Genomic DNA, 19,559 nt, shown 5'->3' with positions numbered 1-19,559 from the left:
AACGGATCCATAAGCAAACATCGACCTAATGATAACAATATACATCTAAATTATTACATGAGACCTAACTCCCCATATCGAGGCAAAGGTCCGACTGCACAGCCCATACATTGTGTGATTCATCTTTACTCCTATATGTTTGTTTGAAAGAAGCTTCTTATCTAGAATAACATAACCCTCAGATATTATACATCTTCGGACAATTAGCGGGTTATACCCTTCATTTCTAGAAAATTTCGTTTCAGTTTCGTCCCTTTAGTTGGATTCTGCGTAAATACCTAAGTACACGCATTTTACGAAGTCGCTTAGTAATTAGTTGGGGACAAAGTTAAGAAAGTAATGCATCTCTATCCGTCACACTAGAGCGAAGCATGATTGAAAAAGGCTATCTTCCACAGACTTATCGTAATAAAATCTAAATTACCGTCGTGATTAATCTTAATCAAGCCAGATGACCATTTGGTTTTCTCACAATGCCATTTATCATTACCAATTACCAGAGCATTTCCAGCCCTAAAGCTGTTACTTGCCTTAAATTAAGATGAAGTGTTCAATATTGTTACTAAATATGTCAAATGTTCATATTCATTTCGGTTTAGATGCTTGAATTTGAACAAACTATATTTGAAAAGTTCTAAAATGATAGACTAATTAATGTTTTTCAAGGGAGCTGGCGGTTATAGGTTTTGAATCTACGTGTGTACACATATATATTCGCACATTTTCTTTTGAAAAAACAAACAATTCTGGCCCCAGATAGACTGGTGTTTACTTAAATTTGGTCCCATAAGGCGAATGTTGGCTTAACATTAGATTCAGCCCAAGTATGTAAATAGGAGTCAAATTTATTAATGGAAGCTTTGATTACTTTTCCTTTCTCCAAATTCCAAACAGTTTCAAATTTAATTTCGCCTTAAGTAGTCGGATGGGCGATGTATGTAGGTCTAATGAATGAGAATATTTATTTAGGAACCTACATATGGAAGCATATCTCAAATAGTAAAGTGATTTTATTGCAAATTATTACCTAAAAAGCTTTTTAAATTCCTTTAAATTTCATTGTAGGTGTCAGTCTTCGACCGCTGAATTTAGGACCGGACTCGATAATGTTAATATCATATCCAGGCGAGCTCTTCATGCGTATTCTGAAACTGATGATCCTTCCTCTGGTAATCTCAAGCCTAATCGCCGGCTCAGCCAGCCTAAATGCACGGATGAATGGAAAAATCGCATTAAGGACTCTCATATACTTCGCTGCAACCTCATTTTTCAATGCACTACTTGGCATCTTTCTGGTACTGCTCATCCATCCGGGTGATCCTAATCTACATAATGCATCGGATCGGTCCGCTGACAATAGGGTGGCAAACCTGCTCGATAGTCTACTGGATTTAGGGAGGTGAGTATTTGTTTAGAGAAAAGTTTATACGAACCACTACGAAAGATTTTGTTTGAAAAGTTTCCCACATGAATTTGAATTGCGATTTTGTAAATACTCATAGGGAAAACATTCGGGGGAAATTTCTCTCCCAAGCACTGTGAAAATAAAATACTATTACTCGTGATGTGCGCACATAAAACTAAATCAACACGCGGTATCTGTTGTATGCCGGCATAGTAGATGTCACGTTTTGTAGACAAAGTGTCTGTCTCTCTTGGCATGGGGCCAAGTCAACTTGAAATAGTGCCTGGGAAATCGCATGGATTAGAAAAGTTTTGTCTTTAGTTTGCATACCTCTATCAGCTGAGAAACAAAATAGATAGAATTGGATTATAAATAACTATTGTACGACTTTTATGAATGAGATTAAAGTTTGTGTTATTGATTAAAATCGAACTGAATTTGCCACAGCAAAAGATGAAAAATATTAAGCGGACGTTTTCCGAAATCATAGAAATGTTTGTTCCTTTCTCTTTGAATTTGAAAACTTCGGACGGATGAAGGATTTCACAAAAAGAAACTTAAAAGGGGCATAGATGGGATATTCGTACTTTTTGGCATCGATCCACAATCAGAGCAAATTGAAAGAAATGTAATGAAGAGCGAAGTCACTTCATCTCAGCCAAAGCAGACTGTATTCGACAGGTAATCAAACTTTAACAAATCCTGTTGTCTTCATTTTCCTGGAAATTTGCGCGAATTTACTGCTTCTAAAGTCATGCAAATAAGATGCTGACGTCATAATTAACGAGAATTATTGAGAATCGCATGAAATATTAGATTCGCGTTTATGAAGAAGCTACTTCTACCTAGCCCTTTTTAAGGTTTTGTGCAAAACACTTCTGTGAAATTTAAGCCTCGAAAGATGCCCCATTCCGATATCAACTTACTAATAGTATATTATCAACTTTTAGCAATTGACTGAAAAACGCCCCTTAAGTTCATCCTAGGAGTACTAGGAGTACTCGTGCAAACACATGCCACTTCTTATGGAAATCCGACTATTAGTATCAAAGTTATAGTCATCCTGAGCCATACAAACAAGATGTTGACGTCATAATTAACGGGAATAATTGACATTCCAATGAAATATTAAAATTCCATTCATGAAGAATCTAAGTCTCCTTAGCCTTTTTTCATCATCATCAACGGCGCAACAACCGGTATCCGGTCTAGGCCTGCCTTAATAAGGAACTCCAGACATCCCGGTTTTGCGCCGAGGTCCACCAATTCGATATCCCTAAAAGCTGTCTGGCGTCCTGGCCCACGCCATCGCTCCATCTTAGGCAGGGTCTGCCTCGTCTTCTTTTCCTACCATAGATATTGCCCTTATAGACTTTCCGGGTGGGATCATCTTCATCCATACGGATTAAGTGACCCGCCCACCGTAACCTATTGAGCCGGATTTTATCCACAACCGGACGGTCATGGTATCGCTCATAGATTTCGTCATTGTGTAGGCTACGGAATCGTCCATCCTCATGTAGGGGGCCAAAAATTCTTCGGAGGATTCTTCTCTCGAACGCGGCCAAGAGTTCGCAATTTTTCTTGCTAAGAACGCAAGTTTCCGAGGAATACATGAGGACTGGCAAGATCATAGTCTTGTACAGTAAGAGCTTTGACCCTATGGTGAGACGTTTCGAGCAGAACAGTCTTTGTAAGCTGAAGTAGGCTCTGTTGGCTGACAACAACCGTGCGTGGATTTCATCATCATAGTTGTTATCGGTTGTGATTTTCGACCCTAGATAGGAGAAATTGTCAACGGTCTCAAAGTTGTATTCCCCTATCCTTATTCTTGTTCGTGCTTGTGTTTGACCAGTGCGGTTTGATGTTGTTGGTTGATTCGTCTTCGGTGCTGACGTTGCCACCATGCATTTTGTCTTGCCCTCATTGATGTGCAGCCCAAGATCTCGCGCCAATTGCCGCCTGCTCGATCTGGATGAAGGCAGTTTGAACGTCTCGGGTGGTTCTTCCCATGATGTCGATATCGTCAGCATAGGCCAGTAGTTGGGTGGACTTGAAGAGGATCGTACCTCTTGCATTCACCTCAGCATCACGGATCACCTTCTCAAGGGCCAGGTTAAAGAGGACGCATGATAGCGCATCCCCTTGTCGTAGACCGTTGTTGATGTCGAATGGTCTTGAGAGTGATCCTGCTGCTTTTATCTCTCCTCGCACATTGGTCAGGGTCAGCCTAGTCAGTCTTATTAATTTCGTCGGGATACCGAATTCTCTCATGGCCGTGTACAGTTTTACCCTGGCTATGCTATCATAGGCGGCTTTAAAGTCGATGAAAAGATGGTGCAACTGTTGTCCATATTCCAACAGTTTTTCCATCGCCTGCCGCAGAGAGAAAATCTGATCTGTTGCTGATTTGCCTGGAGTGAAGCCTCTTTGGTATGGGCCAATGATGTTCTGGGCGTATGGGGCTATCCGGCCTAGCAAGATAGTGGAGAATATCTTATAGATGGTACTCAGCAACGTGATACCTCTACAATTACTGCACTGTGTGATATCTCCCTTTTTATGTATGAGACAGATTATGCCTCGCTGCCAATCGTCAGGCATTGATTCGCTGTCCCATACCTTGAGCACAAGTTGATGAACCACTTGGTGTAACTGGTCGCCTCCATATTTAACCAATTCGGCTGTAATTCCATCCGCTCCTGGCGTCTTATGATTTTTTAGCCGATGAATTGCACGGACTGTTTCTCCTAAACTTGGTGGTGGCAGTATTTGTCCGTCGTCTTCATTTGGCGGGACCTCCAACTCGTCGATGTTCTGGTTGTTCAGTAGCTCATCAAAGTACTCAACCCATCGCTCTAATATGCCCATTCTGTCGGAAATCAGATTTCCCTCTTTATCTCGGCAGGATGAGCATCGAGGTGTATAAGGTTTCATCCTGCTGACTTGTTGGTAAAACTTCCGCGCCTGGTGCGGTTGCTCCCTGTACTCTTCTAGTTCACAGACTTGTTGGTTCTCCCAGGCTTCCTTTTTCCGTCTGTGAAGTCGCTTCTCCGCTCGACGGAGTTCGTGATAAGTCTCTGCGCGTGCCCGCGTTCTTTGAGAATGCAACGTTACTCGGTATGCGGCATTCTTCCGTTCCGTTGCTAGCTTACATTCATCGTCAAACCAGCCATTCCGACTCCTTTTGCGGCTGGGGCCAAGTATATTTGTGGCCGTATCCATGATAACGTTCTTCAGGTGGTTGTGAAGATCATTTGTTGATGCTTCATCTCCAGGTCCTCTATTGACTGCGGTTATTGCGGCATCCATTTCCCTCTTATAGGTGTCGCGGAGGGTTGTGTTGTGGATGGCTTCAGTGTTCACTCTCACCTGATTGTCAGAGGGGATTCTAGGTGGTATTGTTATTCGAGCTCGGAGCACCATGCCAACGAGATAGTGATCCGAGTCTATATTGGCCCCCTATATGTTCTGACATTCATCAAGGCTGAGAGGTGGCGGCGCTCGATCAACACGTGGTCAATTTGGTTGAAAGTGGTCCCGTCTGGAGAGGCCCACGTATGTTTGTGGACCGCTTTCCGCGCAAACCAGGTACTTCCAACAACCATTTCGTGTGACCCTGCTAATTGAATAGTCCGCAGTCCGTTATCATTTGTTTTTTCGTGTAAGCTATGGGAGCCAACGTATCGCCTGAATACGGGCTCCTTCCCTACTTGGCTGTTAAAATCCCCAAGTATGATTTTGATATCATATCTGGGACAGGCTTCGAGGGTTCTTTCTACTGCCTCGTAGAAGGTATCCTTCTCCGACTCTGCAGTCTCCTCTGTAGGGGCGTGAACGTTTATGAGGCTTATATTTCTAAACTTACCTCGCAAGCGCAGAGTGCATAGCCGTTCGCTTATACTTTCAAAGCCTTTTTTGCTAATAATATTAAACTTTTTTGCTAATAATATTAAACTCAGGGTCTGAAGCGTATGAAGTTGACTATTACCAATACAAGGCTTTCCATCAAATGATTTATTTAAATCGCTTTCTAAAAACTAAAGGACAATGGAATTTTTAACTATGTGACACAGAGCTGTCATGCCCTCGCCGCTCCTCACATCTTCTTCTTTTTCTTCAGCCTTTGTCCCGGTCGGGGGGCTTGTCGTGATCGGTTTCGGCAGATGCCAGATCTGGATGCAAATTCGAGGCTTTTAAATGCCCATCCAGCGTATCAAGCCGTCGTTGTTTCGGTCGGTCTTTTGGTCGCTTACAATTGACTTCGATGTTCATAGCAATCTGGTAAGTGAATTCTCGTTAACGCGAATTACGTGACCATACCATCGAAGACGCCTTCCTCGGAGTTTCTCCATGATCGGTGCAACGCCATATCGATCGCGGGTATCCTTATTTCGGATGTAATCAAAACGTGTCACACCACCAGTCCAATGTAGCATCTTCGTCTCCATTATCGCAAGACGCCGTTAATTGGCTTTTATAGTCGGCCAACACTCACAATTATAGAGAGCGGTAGACGGACGACATTTTAAATTTGAGACGTTCGCTGATATGTCGATCACAAAGAACACCAGACCATCCAGGTTGCATTAATGTGTGAAACAATTTCATTATGCAGTCTTTCATTGGCTAATAGCATTGACCCGAGATATTTAATTCGCTCAGTTCTGAACAGCTTACTGCAGTTGACGGCACTGAGCAACTTAAATATCTCGAGTCAATGCTATCAACTAATGGAGAACTACTTTATGCTTCTCACAAAACGGAAACACAAAACCTTTTATACCTGAAGCGTCAAGCTTCCGGTTCCCCGACTTGTTTTATGTATCGTTAAGGCAATTAGTGTTTAAGGTTTTCTGTAAAATAAACAGTTTTCTCAGAAGCGACTGTACCGATTGACACAAAATTTGGCGGAAAGATGGCAGTTATGAACGCTCACATGGTGAGTGCTATGTGAAAAAGGGGGTGTGAAATATTTTTTCTCCAAATATGGTCAGCATCAGTATCAAATGAAAGATCTCAATTAGTATTTTTCGATGTTGCTCAGTTCCGACATTTAAGGCACAAGGGGAAGGGCGGGGCTAGAAATTGGTAATTTCTTTCACGAAACCATTCTCAGGACGTACCTACCCAAAAATTTATAAAAAAACACGAGGCTATGAATATACTCTGCCTGGCGTTTGACTGCAAAACCCCCTTTGATTCATCCTGAAATCATAAAATGCAGTAATATAGGCTATAATATGAAGCATGATCCTATAAAGTTTGGTGGAAATCGCACTATTATTAATAAAGTTATAGTAGGTCAAAGTTGTAGATTCAGTGCAAATTCAAAACTTTGAACGTCGATATCACGCTAAAGTGAATAATCAGACATAATATAGGCATGTACATTGCGTAGGTAGAAATGGATGAAATATCCACTCAAATGTTTTTATATAGAATAGGATAAGAGAACCCTCTCCCCTCTTAACTCAACAAGGAACTATGTTACTCACTGCATGCAGTGGATTTACAGGTCTCACCTTTTTACTTAAATTTCCTATCGATAGGAGTAACCATTTTTAAGATAATCGGTGTGGCTGACATTTAATAAAGTTTATTTTTACACAAAACCTTAAAAAGAATTCACGAGACAGAATAGGACCGTTTTTGTTCCTTTCCGCTCTTTCTTTCTACTCTTTTCTGTACTCGCTCCGCTTGCGTATTGTAGATCTTTGTCAGTTCAGTTCCACTCAGGATGCCTATCGATAGAATAGAGGGAAGTCCCACGGTAACTGCCGTGGCCGCACAGGTACCGCCGATTTGACATAAGAACCCGCCAAGGTGGTTCCTCCAGCTCGAAGTCCAATTCACTTTGGCCAGCGTCAATAAACGCCATTTGCTTCAATCACACGCTAGTCAGGCTAAATGTGAAGACAATTCTCCGACGTTTTCGAAGACTGCGAGACAGTCAGTCGGCGCTTTGTGTTCGGAAAGTAGGACTAGATCAAGATCTAGACCCGCCTTCAAAAAGAGGCGATGGAGTAAGTACCGGGGGATGCTGGTATCATCGTAGGTTCGTCGACAAGACCGCGAAATGTACCAGCCCGTGTAATTTCTCATCAAAAAAACTTGACTTGCCGAGAATTCAATCGACTGCTATCGTCAGCCTCAAAACGACCAGGTGAGCTGGCCCAAATATCTGATTGATACAAGCGCTGAAGTGTCGGTTCTTTCCGTATCCCGGCATCATAATCTACCACCGCAATCTTTGAAACTCGCGACAGAAAATCCCTCGTCGATCCGCACGTATGGATACACGCAGGTTGATATAAGTCTAGGACTTCGACGAACGTTTAAATAGTTATGCTTGAGACTATGGCCTAAATAGGTTATTTGATCCCTATATTCAAAGAGTCCAGATTTATTGCAAATAGCGCCCAACGCATGACCTGAAGATTGTAAATTTCTCAAATATGCGACCAGCGAAAGGCCTGCATCTCTAAAGTTACATTATGGAATCATCGGTTTATTTACCACTCGCCTTATCTATAACATACTATAAAGGGTTATCCTAGTCCCCCTGTAAAGTATAGTTTTAGATAATTCTTTTTTTTACCGTTCGCTTATGTTTTCAAAGTCGATAACAGCAAGTTTCATTTTTTGGCTGACTAAGAAAGCTACTCCGAGCACATGGTTTACTGGATGGCCGCTATAATATATGATGTAGCGACTCTTCTCCAGGAAACCGGTCCCTGTCTAACGTATCTCCTGCAACGCTGTTACATCAGCCCTATATTGGGACAGGGTATCGGCTAGCTGTTTGGCAGCTCCATCTCTCTACAGGGAGCACACTTTCCATGAGAAAATGCGCAAATCATTATTCCGTTGTCGTGGCCGGGTTCGTCGTTGTGTTATCAGTCCAGTCCGAGGCTCCTGTTGTGGCTTCGTAACAAGTTGTTTACCGTGTAGGGATGTCAGCCCTGTCCAACCGCCAACCTGGAGTACCAGGAATTGTATAGTCCCTTTCCCTAAATCTTACCACCAGCAGATTGAAGGACCCCCCCCCCAACTGCGGCCTCTCTGAGCTAACTTACGAACACACGAAAGGCTAAATCAGCGATGTCGGCAACTATTATGAAGGTGTAGTCAATCTGGATAATCAATTAGAATATTCTTCAATGTAAAACGCATAGGCAGAATATATAAGTCATGGCTTAACATTAGATTTATAAAGATAGATTTTCCGATTTTCGGCTGCTATTGTCGAGGTCATCTCATATTTCGTTATTTCGTTTGTCAGAATTGTCACTAGGTAGGTGGTATTCGCTAAAATATTGCTGGGATAAAACTTAAATCATCTGTTAAGATGATGCAGGAAAACATCGATTTAGCTGGAAGAGTTTGTTCTATGATGAGGTCAGAGCTGCTGATTGATTGATTAAAGCTGAAATCCTAGTAAGTTGTTTGGGGCCAAGTTTCTAAAAAGTGGTTATTTGTGATGGACGATGCAATTGGAATAAACTATGCTTGTATCACAAGACTGCCACAGAACAGTAGGCACAGTGTTGGCAGTGATGCCCTTGTTTATCTCGTCACCAGCTTAAAACCTTGGTGGGTATTTACACAAGCTCCCACAAGTCGTATGGAATATGTGCAATCCATATAAAGGTGCCACCAACTGGAAACGCGCTGAAACCTCCCGGAAAATTTGAAGTTATAGAGGAACCTCAAAATGTTTGCACTCTTTGAACTAGGGTTGTGGAAAACATAAACAAAACCTAATCCTTTTCACCGAAATATGCATGTTTTCAATCAGTAAAAGTATTTAGTAAAAGAGACGATTTGGGTTTTTCATTTTTAGTTACAGACTTTTATAAAAGGCTCAGGTCAGGTCAGGTTCTGTTATCATCTCCAGAATATTGCTTAGTATTCACGACAATCTTCAACACCTTTGACATTTTCTAAGTTAGAAAATATCGCTTCTCATATCGATCACAAGAGCAGTTCTTCCTGTAATATGGGCGTGAAGGTAAATGATCATGAATGGAAAGTGAACTATAAAGTCTGTTGCATCTTCCTAAGTCTAGGTTGCTGATTAGTTTGAAAATTATTCTTTTTATTTTTGAACCATGTGTTTTGTGGTTCCTGTTGTCAAAAATGTCGGCTTTATGAAATTTGTTTTTACTTCACATAAGGATTTCTCTTATTTGACAACAGGTATCTAAATGTTGACATCATGAAGGAAGACTACGTTCTTTCTTCTGTCATCTACATTCCTTGCAACCTTAACTTGAATTGAATAAATAAACAATTTAATACAAAATAGGTAAACTGCTTACCATAATTTTCTACTTCACCTCACCAATTAATCGCACGCAATAATTAATTGCACGCGCATCTAAGCGGTGAACAGCTAATAGCATCACTAACCAGCGACAAATTTATCAAAATCTTGAACTTGAAATTCACACTAAAAATAGATTCACATTTTATTGGGTGTCAGCCAAGATCTAAGATTAGAGGGGACCATGTGGAAAACTGCTACATTCGTCGTCGTGCACATTTGCGTTTTGATTCATTTTGATGTGATCCATCAAGGCGCCTTTGGCAAACTTTATAGGGGTGACTGATGAATGAATCGCAAGTTTAAAGTTTCTTGTAAAGTATTTTCAGCAAAGGTAACAATTGTCTGTATAACGGAAAAGACGAATGTCCCTTAACGTATATTTATATCTGGAAATTAATCGAGAGATGTCAATAATCGAAAGATTTAAGGGTTTGCCAGTGATGACAGCCATGAATTGAAAACTTGAAGTCTTTTCCAGCTATTCCTCCCAACTGCAATTGGAACTTCAAAACATTGGTCTACCCGCTCTGTCACTCTTTCTCTTTCTCCCCCACCACTACAAGTATAATAATAAACTGAAGAACATCCAGATTAAATAATCTATCTTTTTCACTGATATCGCATCTCCAACTGCACGGTAGGTCTAAGCAAATTTACCCCAAAGAAGCCCTTCAAAACGGATATACTATAAAAATTGATTAGGAGTCAAACGACCCTAGTCCAAACTCTTACAGCCTCATCTTAGTAACACAGGGTTTGTAGCAGATTTTAATGTTTGGCCAATTGTGAGGAATTTGTTGTACTGCCTCTTGTAGTATTACTGTCCCGCTACTAACTACCTATTAACAATAGTGTATCGAACAGTCCAACTGGCCGAGATTTTAGGATGTTTTCTATTTTTAGGTGGGTATCTTGCCTCTAGCATTGTGCTGAAAATGTATTTTCCATCTTTTTACAAATGGCGGAAATTGTCTCAAAGTATGTAGCTGTCCCGATAGAATTTGCATAGAATGTCCGCAGATATTCTCAACTTTCCCAGGTGCTATTTTAACATGTAGTGAGCTGTGAGCATCCTGATTACAATCCTAGTAATCCTGTGAGCGGTTGGCTTCATGTTTCCATATCATGCAATGATCCATTCCTGGTAAGTTCGCCCAGCTTAGCTCCCTCAAGTGTTCCTCTTCTTTCCTGAGTACCATACCATACCAAAAACCCTTTACCAATTTCACAGCATCGATGAATTTATATCCTTCCTTGCCCTCTAACCCAATATGGTCTGGAACCGAGGGTAGCAGATATCCTTGTATGAGTCAAGCACAGTTAATTTTCCAACGAATTCCTATACCAATTGACAGTTCGCTTAGTTGAATATAGGTACGTTGATATCTACCTGTCAGATAGGAGCCCAAATATCTGTCCCTTATAATTCTTTTCGACGTGATTTTAGTTACCACCGTCTCCGCTGCCTTCTAGCTCGATCTACCAGGTTACTCCATCATGTTTCAAGTTTATTATCGAAATGAAGAAAGAATATCAATTGCTCCTTTCACCAGCAATCAAGTCAGACAACCGAAAAATCACAGTGGTGCATCTCTACGAAATGTAGGCCTACAAACTACAAGTAGTTCCCGAATTATTTTATTTAAGATGAACACAAAACCCTTATATCCGAAGCGCGAGCTTCCGGTATTCCCACTTGTTATGCTTGTCTTGAGACTTCCGAGATTCCAAAAGTAATGACTTTCCAAAAATATGTAGATAAGCGAAACTTTGTAACCGAAACGTTTTTTTTCTTGTTAAACCTTCTTGAAAGTAGTGGCACGCAATTAGACATATTTTCTTCATTGCCGGGAAGTCAATCGCCCAAACTTAGACGACTCCCGTCGGGAAAAAAGCAGATGAGTGCGAACTACTTTCGTAAATTTTAGGGTAGCTCACCGTCTACAATAGATCATTCTCACAAAAGTAGATTTTCCATTTTTTTCCAATTTTTCCTTATTGTATCCTTAATCCCCTAACGTGGACTAACTCGTTTTACCACTACCATTTTTATGCACCTTATGTGTTTATGGTTATCATGTCTAACACTTCACTTGATTACCTTTTTCTTGTTTAATCTTCTCTTTAGAAGTCCCAGTGATTTGCTATTTTTGATTTTTTGCTCTATCTGAAGTAAACTTATGAGGGTGTTGATTCACCCTAAAGTGTACCTTTCACCTTTTGAGTGACTACTTTTATATGCTTTTCGATGGAGACAGCAGTAATTGGCCCTGGGAACACATATGTAGTAAGGAAAATTTTACGGAGTTGAATTGCGAAGTCAGTTTCCGAAACAGATTTCAATTAATAGGAAGAAATATGTAGCCAAACACAGAAAACTATCTTCTAGCGATCCGGAAGAGAGTATAGTGGTTGGAGCATTTACCATTCAAGAAAAGCTGCTTGAAACTCCTTTGGAGAAGACTGATAGCCCAAGTGCTGTGGACCTTGTATTGACCTGGCAAATTGGGTCCACAAAATTGAAAACCAATATGATTAACTTTCAAAAACTTCGTTCACGTCCTTGAGGTTCGCAACAGTGCTGTTGAAATTGTAACCACCCCGTTCATCGCTATATGCACTGTTTGGGGGTGCTGTAAATGTTGGGTGGCTAATGTGTTCTTACTTCAGTATTCCACTTGTGCTAGGAGTTGGGAATACAAGTCGAATAACCAACCTTCACTCCTTCTATTGTTTCACTCCTGAATTTGCTTGTTCTGCTAGTGAGATGGCCCAAAAAGTGGACACAGAAAGAAAGAAAGAAAGGACTAATAATAACTCCACTTACTTTGAAATGCCTGAAGGTGGTTCAAATTGTATCCCAACCTAACCTAATATTCGAGATTCAAGCAAGGGAGGATGACCTGAACAAGATTGTTGATTCGTTTAAGACGGACGGGGAATCAATCGATTTTAATAAGCATATTTCGAAATTAAACCTTCAAAAGTTAAATTTGTACTAAGAGTATCATAATATCGATCCAATCACTTACGTCTGAGATAGAAGCACTGGTATGACTGGTCTCTAGAATCTACAATTTTGGGCATAGCAACTTGTGTTAGTAGTTCACAATCTTAACGAAAGGCTCACGTCGAAAGACTTCACCCAAACATTCTTTGTGGAAATGTACAATCCGCCGAAGTTTCTAGCAGACAAAATCAGACCTAAAATTTTCACCCTCTGATGAAAGTTTTGCTGAGATATACTGCACTTTCGTTTCCTGTTTCCTCTACAGACTCAACAGGAAAACTGCGTGGTTGGCTATTATGCTTCCTTGAAAAATGATGCTCCAAACCTTTTCGGTGACAAAATTAGGCAGCACGCGAATTATACTGATCGAAAGTAAAAAAAATGTCTTTGTTTGTCAGTTCAAATCTCATCCCCCCTACTATCTTTCCTTCCATTAAGGATATTGATGTTGATGTGGACGCCAATTCCAGGGTATCCTAATGGGTGATTAAATTGCTGGCGAAGAGAATAAATTTTTGGGTAAAGACATCCACCTCAACATTGTTAGCCTCGTAGTCATTCTTTCCATCAAAATTGAATGCACGCAATCACCTCTACGCTATACTACATAATAAGTTAGGAGGAATACCGCGCCAAGCTATACCATTTTGTTCATCATGACACTCGAGAAACAACAGGATATTGCAAGGTGACTTTGCGTTAACGTACCAGCCAAAGGAGGAGGTCGAAAGAATGATAAACTCTGTCTCTCCTTGTGAATCGCATGAATCTTATGCAGAAGTTATGGGACGATTTTGGGACGACCGATAATACCATCCGAACCAAGTATGGAGCAAACACCGATCCGCATCACATTCGATTATCGTTTACTTTCAGGAGGACTTATAAGGTTTATTTCCAACTAACCGGAGAATTGCAGGCAAATTAACATTCTGCGGATACAAAAGCAACAAAACACCACAAACCTCATCATACAGCTCTCAGTTCTCACTGTTAATGATAAACATTGCAACTCTTTCAGCGCTGGAAGGATCCATGATTCAGTTTCTCTGAACTTCATGAAGGAAGGCGTAGCAAAACGTCTAGGCCTTTCGCAGGAAAAAGTGGCGCAACCGATCAAGACGAGCGACCCCGCTTATGAACGGGATAAAGGCTGAAAATGGAGAAAAATTCATAAACAAATAATAGCGCCTGGAACTTGAGTTTGACTTGAGGTCTATTTATCAGTCATACTATTTTATGCCATGCTTTCAAATTGAGTGTCGTATATGATGCATCCGCTACAACAAGCGGAGTATCGTTCAACTAAGATGCGACTAGATGTAATAGAAAAGGGGAGAAAAACGTTGAAATACTTCAAATTGAGGACCACTATATAAATCCCACAAATTCACTGCATGTGACAACTATATGCCTTCAAAGACTTGGCGTGGAAAGGAACCAAAAATAGCCCTTAATAGCAGTAAAACTTTCACGTCGATGACGTTCTCACCTGATACAACTTCTTTTCTGCCGCTCTACAGAAGCAATGCCAGTTATAGGCTTTTTTTCCATAAGATGGCTTCTGAGTTAGAGAATGATGCTCGAACCAAACAGATTACTTAAGATTGTGCCTCTCAAAGGCTAGGAATTTCAGCTAGGTTTGAAGGACAAGGAAGATGCTGCCATTCCCGAGATAGGACCAAAGACCGTTTTAAACCTATTTGAGGGATTAAGAGAGACGTGTCACTATAATCTGAATGACCACCATATCCTGAATGACGTAAGCCATATCAGAAAGTAGGTGGGCCCGTTAACAGTATTCGTATTAATTTATTGCACCTCGCAATTCGCTCGTACTTTTCCCTGTTTATCGTAAAAACGACTAAAAAGGATAAAAGTCTTCGGGCTGATAATCTGGGAGTTTCGAGCTTTTAATTTGTAATAAAAACGTTATCCATGCTTCGGATATGGACGAACTAACCGATAATAACCTTTGACTATCGCATAAAGAACGAGTTGGTTTCCTCGGTAAAATCCTCGGTAAAGTTGTCGAAGGCCCCCAAAATACTTGCTTCCTCCTGATTCAGCGTTACAGGTTGGACATTTTAGGGTCAAGTGCGATTAGTTGGGAGCGGGTTTCGAAGAGGATACAAACTGCAAGATACCGATGCAGGATAGATACATTTCACTACTGCAATATTCCTTACCGACGGATACTCCTGAACCAAAGGAGAAGGCGGCTTCCAAATAGAAATTGAATGCCGCCTAGATGAGACTTCCTAAAGGTGACATTGTGATCGTGTCGAGCAGCCTGAAACATGGTCTTGCCAATCGTTGCGATAATGGTGAGAGGTTTGTAGAATTTGCCAGATTCCATCACGAGATGATTATTGACGCATTATTCGAACCCATAAGGTGGGTTTCAATTGCGAAGCAAAGTGCGAGCAACCAAATTCTAAAATTGCCTTCTGAATGTGCGTAACAAGATAAGCTCTGATATTGGCTTCGAAAGGGATTGTCATCGAATGATCGCTCGCTTTCGCATGCGTGTTGCATCCGTCACTTCTCACAGGGTTGGAAAGCTGCAGCTCTCCAAGTTGAACATTGACCGCCTATATGATCCAGCTGTAGCTGCAGATCTAACGTCTGCTCTCTCAAATCACGTCTACTCTCTTGCAGATTGGACGTCGCGCAGGGGCTTTACGAAGCCTGCTTGACGGCGGAATCATAGAAGCGGATTGATGTGTGTAAACCTTTGAAGGGCTTTCTTGTTAATAAGTTAACTTTAAATATTAATTAGTTTATTTTTAATTATAAACAGTATTTTATACGTATGTCTTTACAAAGTAACATGCGGAATGATGTGAAAGAAAAAAATAAGGACTGGCTGTCAAACTTATTATTTTTTTAGAGTCAAGGCCAATGTGCTCTTTTCGCAGCGCCTACAATTGAATGCATTCGCCACATTCTGGTGGTAGTTGCAACTGATGGCGAGTTAAAGTGCTCGGGCTACGGCACAGTGCGAAATTGCGGGAAGTTCAACGTAGTATACACCGTGATAAAAGGAAATTTGCTGTTGCGCTGGTCAAAGAGGTAAAATCTGCCGCAGATAAGAATGATTCGAGGAGAACTTGCATGTGATCGTAAATCTTCCGTGGTTAACGGTCGATTCCTCATTCGCGTTGGTGAACAGCTGAAGAAGCGAATGTAGAGGTAACTACTTGCTCACTTTGCCAAGGTTTTTGACCATATGATGTCCGCCGAAATTCCACCCCTTTCGGCTAGCCATCATAACATACGAAGATTCTGAAGAAGAAAGCTCGCCTTGAGTGCGACAATTGGAGGCGTCACAAAAATATTAACTAAAATAGTCCTGGAACCCATGAAGGTACATCTCGAAAGCTTAATCGACACAGAGTAGGCTGGTTTTCGTTCGCGATCCTCCTACACTAACCACATCGACACGCTGTGCTTGTTTATGGAACAGAGCGCGAAGTTGAGATCTGCGCTTAACCTGCTTTTCATCGATCTGCACATAGTTTTAGAAAGCGTCAGCAGTATGTATATCTAAAATGCTTTACGTAGGAGGGGCATTTCGGAGAAACCAATAGCTACTGTTTGAACGACATACGATGGCGCAAAATGTATCATGCTGCATTCAGGTAAAATCTCAAAGGAACGGCCATATCATCGATATTACTTCTTCTTGTTATCGGTGGCTTTCTTCAGGGCGTCTTGTCCAGAGAACCTGGGGCCTTCAATAAACCGTGACATCTTTTCCCAAACACGTCAATTACACTGATAACATCTACTTACTTTCTCAACTGGACCTTGGGTAAATGGCTCTGGATTTAGAGGCAAGTAGATTCGGACTTTTTTGGATCGTAATTCATCATCGCTTCTTAAGCGACTGATGGTGTACATACCGCTTATTGCAAACATTACGGAAAAGACTCGATCGACAACAGCCCAGCATTAAAGTACAGTGCAGGAGCTACACAGCTATGGCTGCAAAATACAGCTTTTGGCCCTTCTGTCTAATTAAGACTGCTAAAGGCAACAAGCACGATTATAACGAGCCAATAATATCAGCACTCATAGATTTTCTCCACGGAATAGGAAAAAAAATTTGCATTTTTACTTTGTAGATTTTACATCTTCATCAGTAACGCTCTGACCGCCTGCCGTCCAGTTCCCAAATCTTAAAATTACTACCAACGTTTTCTCTTTCAATATGAGAAGGACCAAAGAAATACATACCTGTTAGCTATATTTACTCAGCCCCCGATTTACCGCGCCTTGGAAAGTGAATTATCCACAGATTCAATACCTTAGTTTCCCGATTGTGATGTCGCTATGCACTGCGTGCTTCTTATTTCATAAATTTCTTACTCGTTTCTTAATTTATATGCATATCATAAGAATATTTGCTAAATAAATAATTACATAAAGCCCAATATTGGATGCCTGACTGAGTAAATCTTCCTTTTTTCCAGGAATGTATTTCCAGACAACCTATTTCAAGCCGCTTTCCAACAAGCGCATACCGAATATGTGCCGAAGCCAACGATCCTGAGAACATTCAATGAAACTCTGAACGACACCTATCCATCCTCCGATTCCGGAGAAGGTGAGCAACCCGTGGAGACTGAACTAGTTCGAGTAGTCCAATACCGGCCGGGAACCAACACTCTGGGAATAGTTTTCTTCTGTCTTGTCTTCGGGACTCTTCTGGGAACAATAGGTTCGAAAGGCCAAGTGGTCATCGATTTCTTCTCTGCAGTATTCGAGGTTGTTATGAAGATGGTGACGTGTGTGATGTGGTTGACGCCAGTTGGTATAAGTTCAGTGATAGCCGGGAAAATTCTAGGCGTAAGCGACTTGCGACTAGTCATGTCACAGTTGATGTGGTTCATTTTGACCGTTGCATCCGGTGTGTTCTTCTATCAGTTGATCATATTGCAACTGATCTACTTTCTAGTGTTGCGACGCAACCCTTTCAAGTTTTATTTCGGACTTATACATGCAATGCTCACTGCATTTGCCACTGCATCAACGTAAGATTTTTTAAAATATTTATCTCAATGTATTGAATCGTTTAAAGCGAAACCCTACCAAACACAATGCAGAGCTGCAGCCTTACCAATAACATTCCGTTGCATGAACGAAAAGCTGAAAATCGATCAGAGGATAACCCGCTTCGTGCTGCCAATCGGATGCAACATTAACATGGACGGGACCGCTCTGTTCATTGCAGTGGCATCGATTTTCATTGCCCAAATGAGTGGAATGACACTGGGATTTGGGGAGCTGGTTACCGTTCTGCTGACTTCAACGGCTGCTTCCATGAGTTCCGCCAGTGTTCCTAGCGCCGCTTTAGTATTGCTCCTCGTAGTTTTGTCAGCTATTGATGCACCAGTTCAGGATGTAACCTTGCTATTCGCCATAGACTGGTTTGTGTAAGTATCCTAGAAAGTTTAAAGGCAGTTTTGGAAAAGGTTAACCATTTTATGTTCACAGGGACCGCATTCGAACTACAAACAACATGTTAGGGGATTGTTATGCGGCAGCTATTGTGGAACACCTATCGAAGAAGGAACTCATGGCTTTGGATGCGGCCGTTTTGTATTCGGTGAGTGTGTAAATGACGACGAATCGCGTTATTAAATTCATTACCTCAACTAATACACTTTCTACTAATATAACCTTAGTGCACAGCTGGGATATGTACTATTAATTTTTTGTTTTTGAAGCCGTAGTACTGTCTCCTAGTGATAAAAGTAGGATTACACCCTGTTAACCCGGTAACTGCTAATACGCATAGCATCCGAGTGTATAATTTTCTCAATCGTGCTGGACATATGAACATGTGCTGCTCGAGTAGGTGCAATATCGTTCACTTTTTCTTCTTCTTTTTGGAGAGCAATGTACTGAAATTCGCAGTTTATAACCCCTTTATTTTCTAGAACTTCATCAACGTTTTGAAAAGGATATCTGGACAAATATCGACTGTGTGTTTGCCACTGTTTCATGTAAAGAAAGTAGTTCAGGTTGGGAGTGGGGGAATGATTTGTGTGCTAAGGATAATTTTTCCATTGATAGTTTTAGTTCCCAAAAGTCGGTACAACCTTTAAGCTATTTCGAAAAAATTCTGCAAATATCCTCTGTTTATGCTGACGTCCCTTTACCGTTTAGGAAATGAGAAATCCTGTTATAAGTCCACATCAAGTTAATGTCGGACCGGACTAAACGGAGAGCAACTTATTCTCACTTGTTCTGGTCTAGTTCAAAGCCAATTGGTTCGCCTCTCTGTTCGACCGTAAGACTTGTTCACGTAGAGTCAAATATCGAACTTTCCGTTTTGATCGACTTTTGGGTTGTTTTTCATCAGCTAAGATGTTTAGACAAGTAACGAGCTATCCTCAGCGCAGATGACATGACCCTTATCGGAGGTTTCTCCCTTACAATATCTTGACAATGGGTACCATTCCATATAACCATGAATACAAGGGATCTAGGGCATCATATTTGTCTCTACAATCACAAGGCAGCCATCATTGCTTCTAGTCTTTACGTAGACTGACAGGGGACATCAGTCAACCCAGATGCGAATGGCTGAGTCAAATCAGAGTAACAATAATGTAATGTTGATCACTAGAAGCAGTCTCTCGCTATTCGTATAGAAATCCCGGACTACAACACACTTTAAAGTGTATGTCTAAATGGGACCTTTTGTTAAATCAGGTATTCTCATATTCCAGATTTTACCTTACATTAATAATGAGTGCCAAACAGTTAGGCTTGAATGATCGCCCTTACTGAAAAAACAA

General features: G+C 41.1%; 1 protein-coding gene across 4 annotated transcripts in view; it reads left to right on the top strand.

Annotated features, from left to right (window-relative positions):
• Positions 1-19,559, top strand: part of LOC119649400 (excitatory amino acid transporter) — a 94,302-nt gene that overhangs the window by 60,638 nt on the left and 14,105 nt on the right. For all 4 annotated transcript variants that reach the window (XM_038051547.1, XM_038051539.1, XM_038051554.1 and 1 more), the window contains 4 exons: positions 1,066-1,399; positions 17,226-17,786; positions 17,859-18,188; positions 18,250-18,361. In XM_038051547.1, coding sequence (XP_037907475.1) covers positions 1,066-1,399; positions 17,226-17,786; positions 17,859-18,188; positions 18,250-18,361 — 1,337 coding nt within the window. The remainder of the gene's footprint in view (positions 1-1,065; positions 1,400-17,225; positions 17,787-17,858; positions 18,189-18,249; positions 18,362-19,559) is intronic.

This window comes from Hermetia illucens, chromosome 1 (assembly GCF_905115235.1).
Source record: "Hermetia illucens chromosome 1, iHerIll2.2.curated.20191125, whole genome shotgun sequence".
Taxonomy (NCBI): Eukaryota; Metazoa; Arthropoda; class Insecta; order Diptera; family Stratiomyidae; genus Hermetia; species Hermetia illucens.
This window is presented reverse-complemented; position numbering and strand designations above follow the sequence as displayed.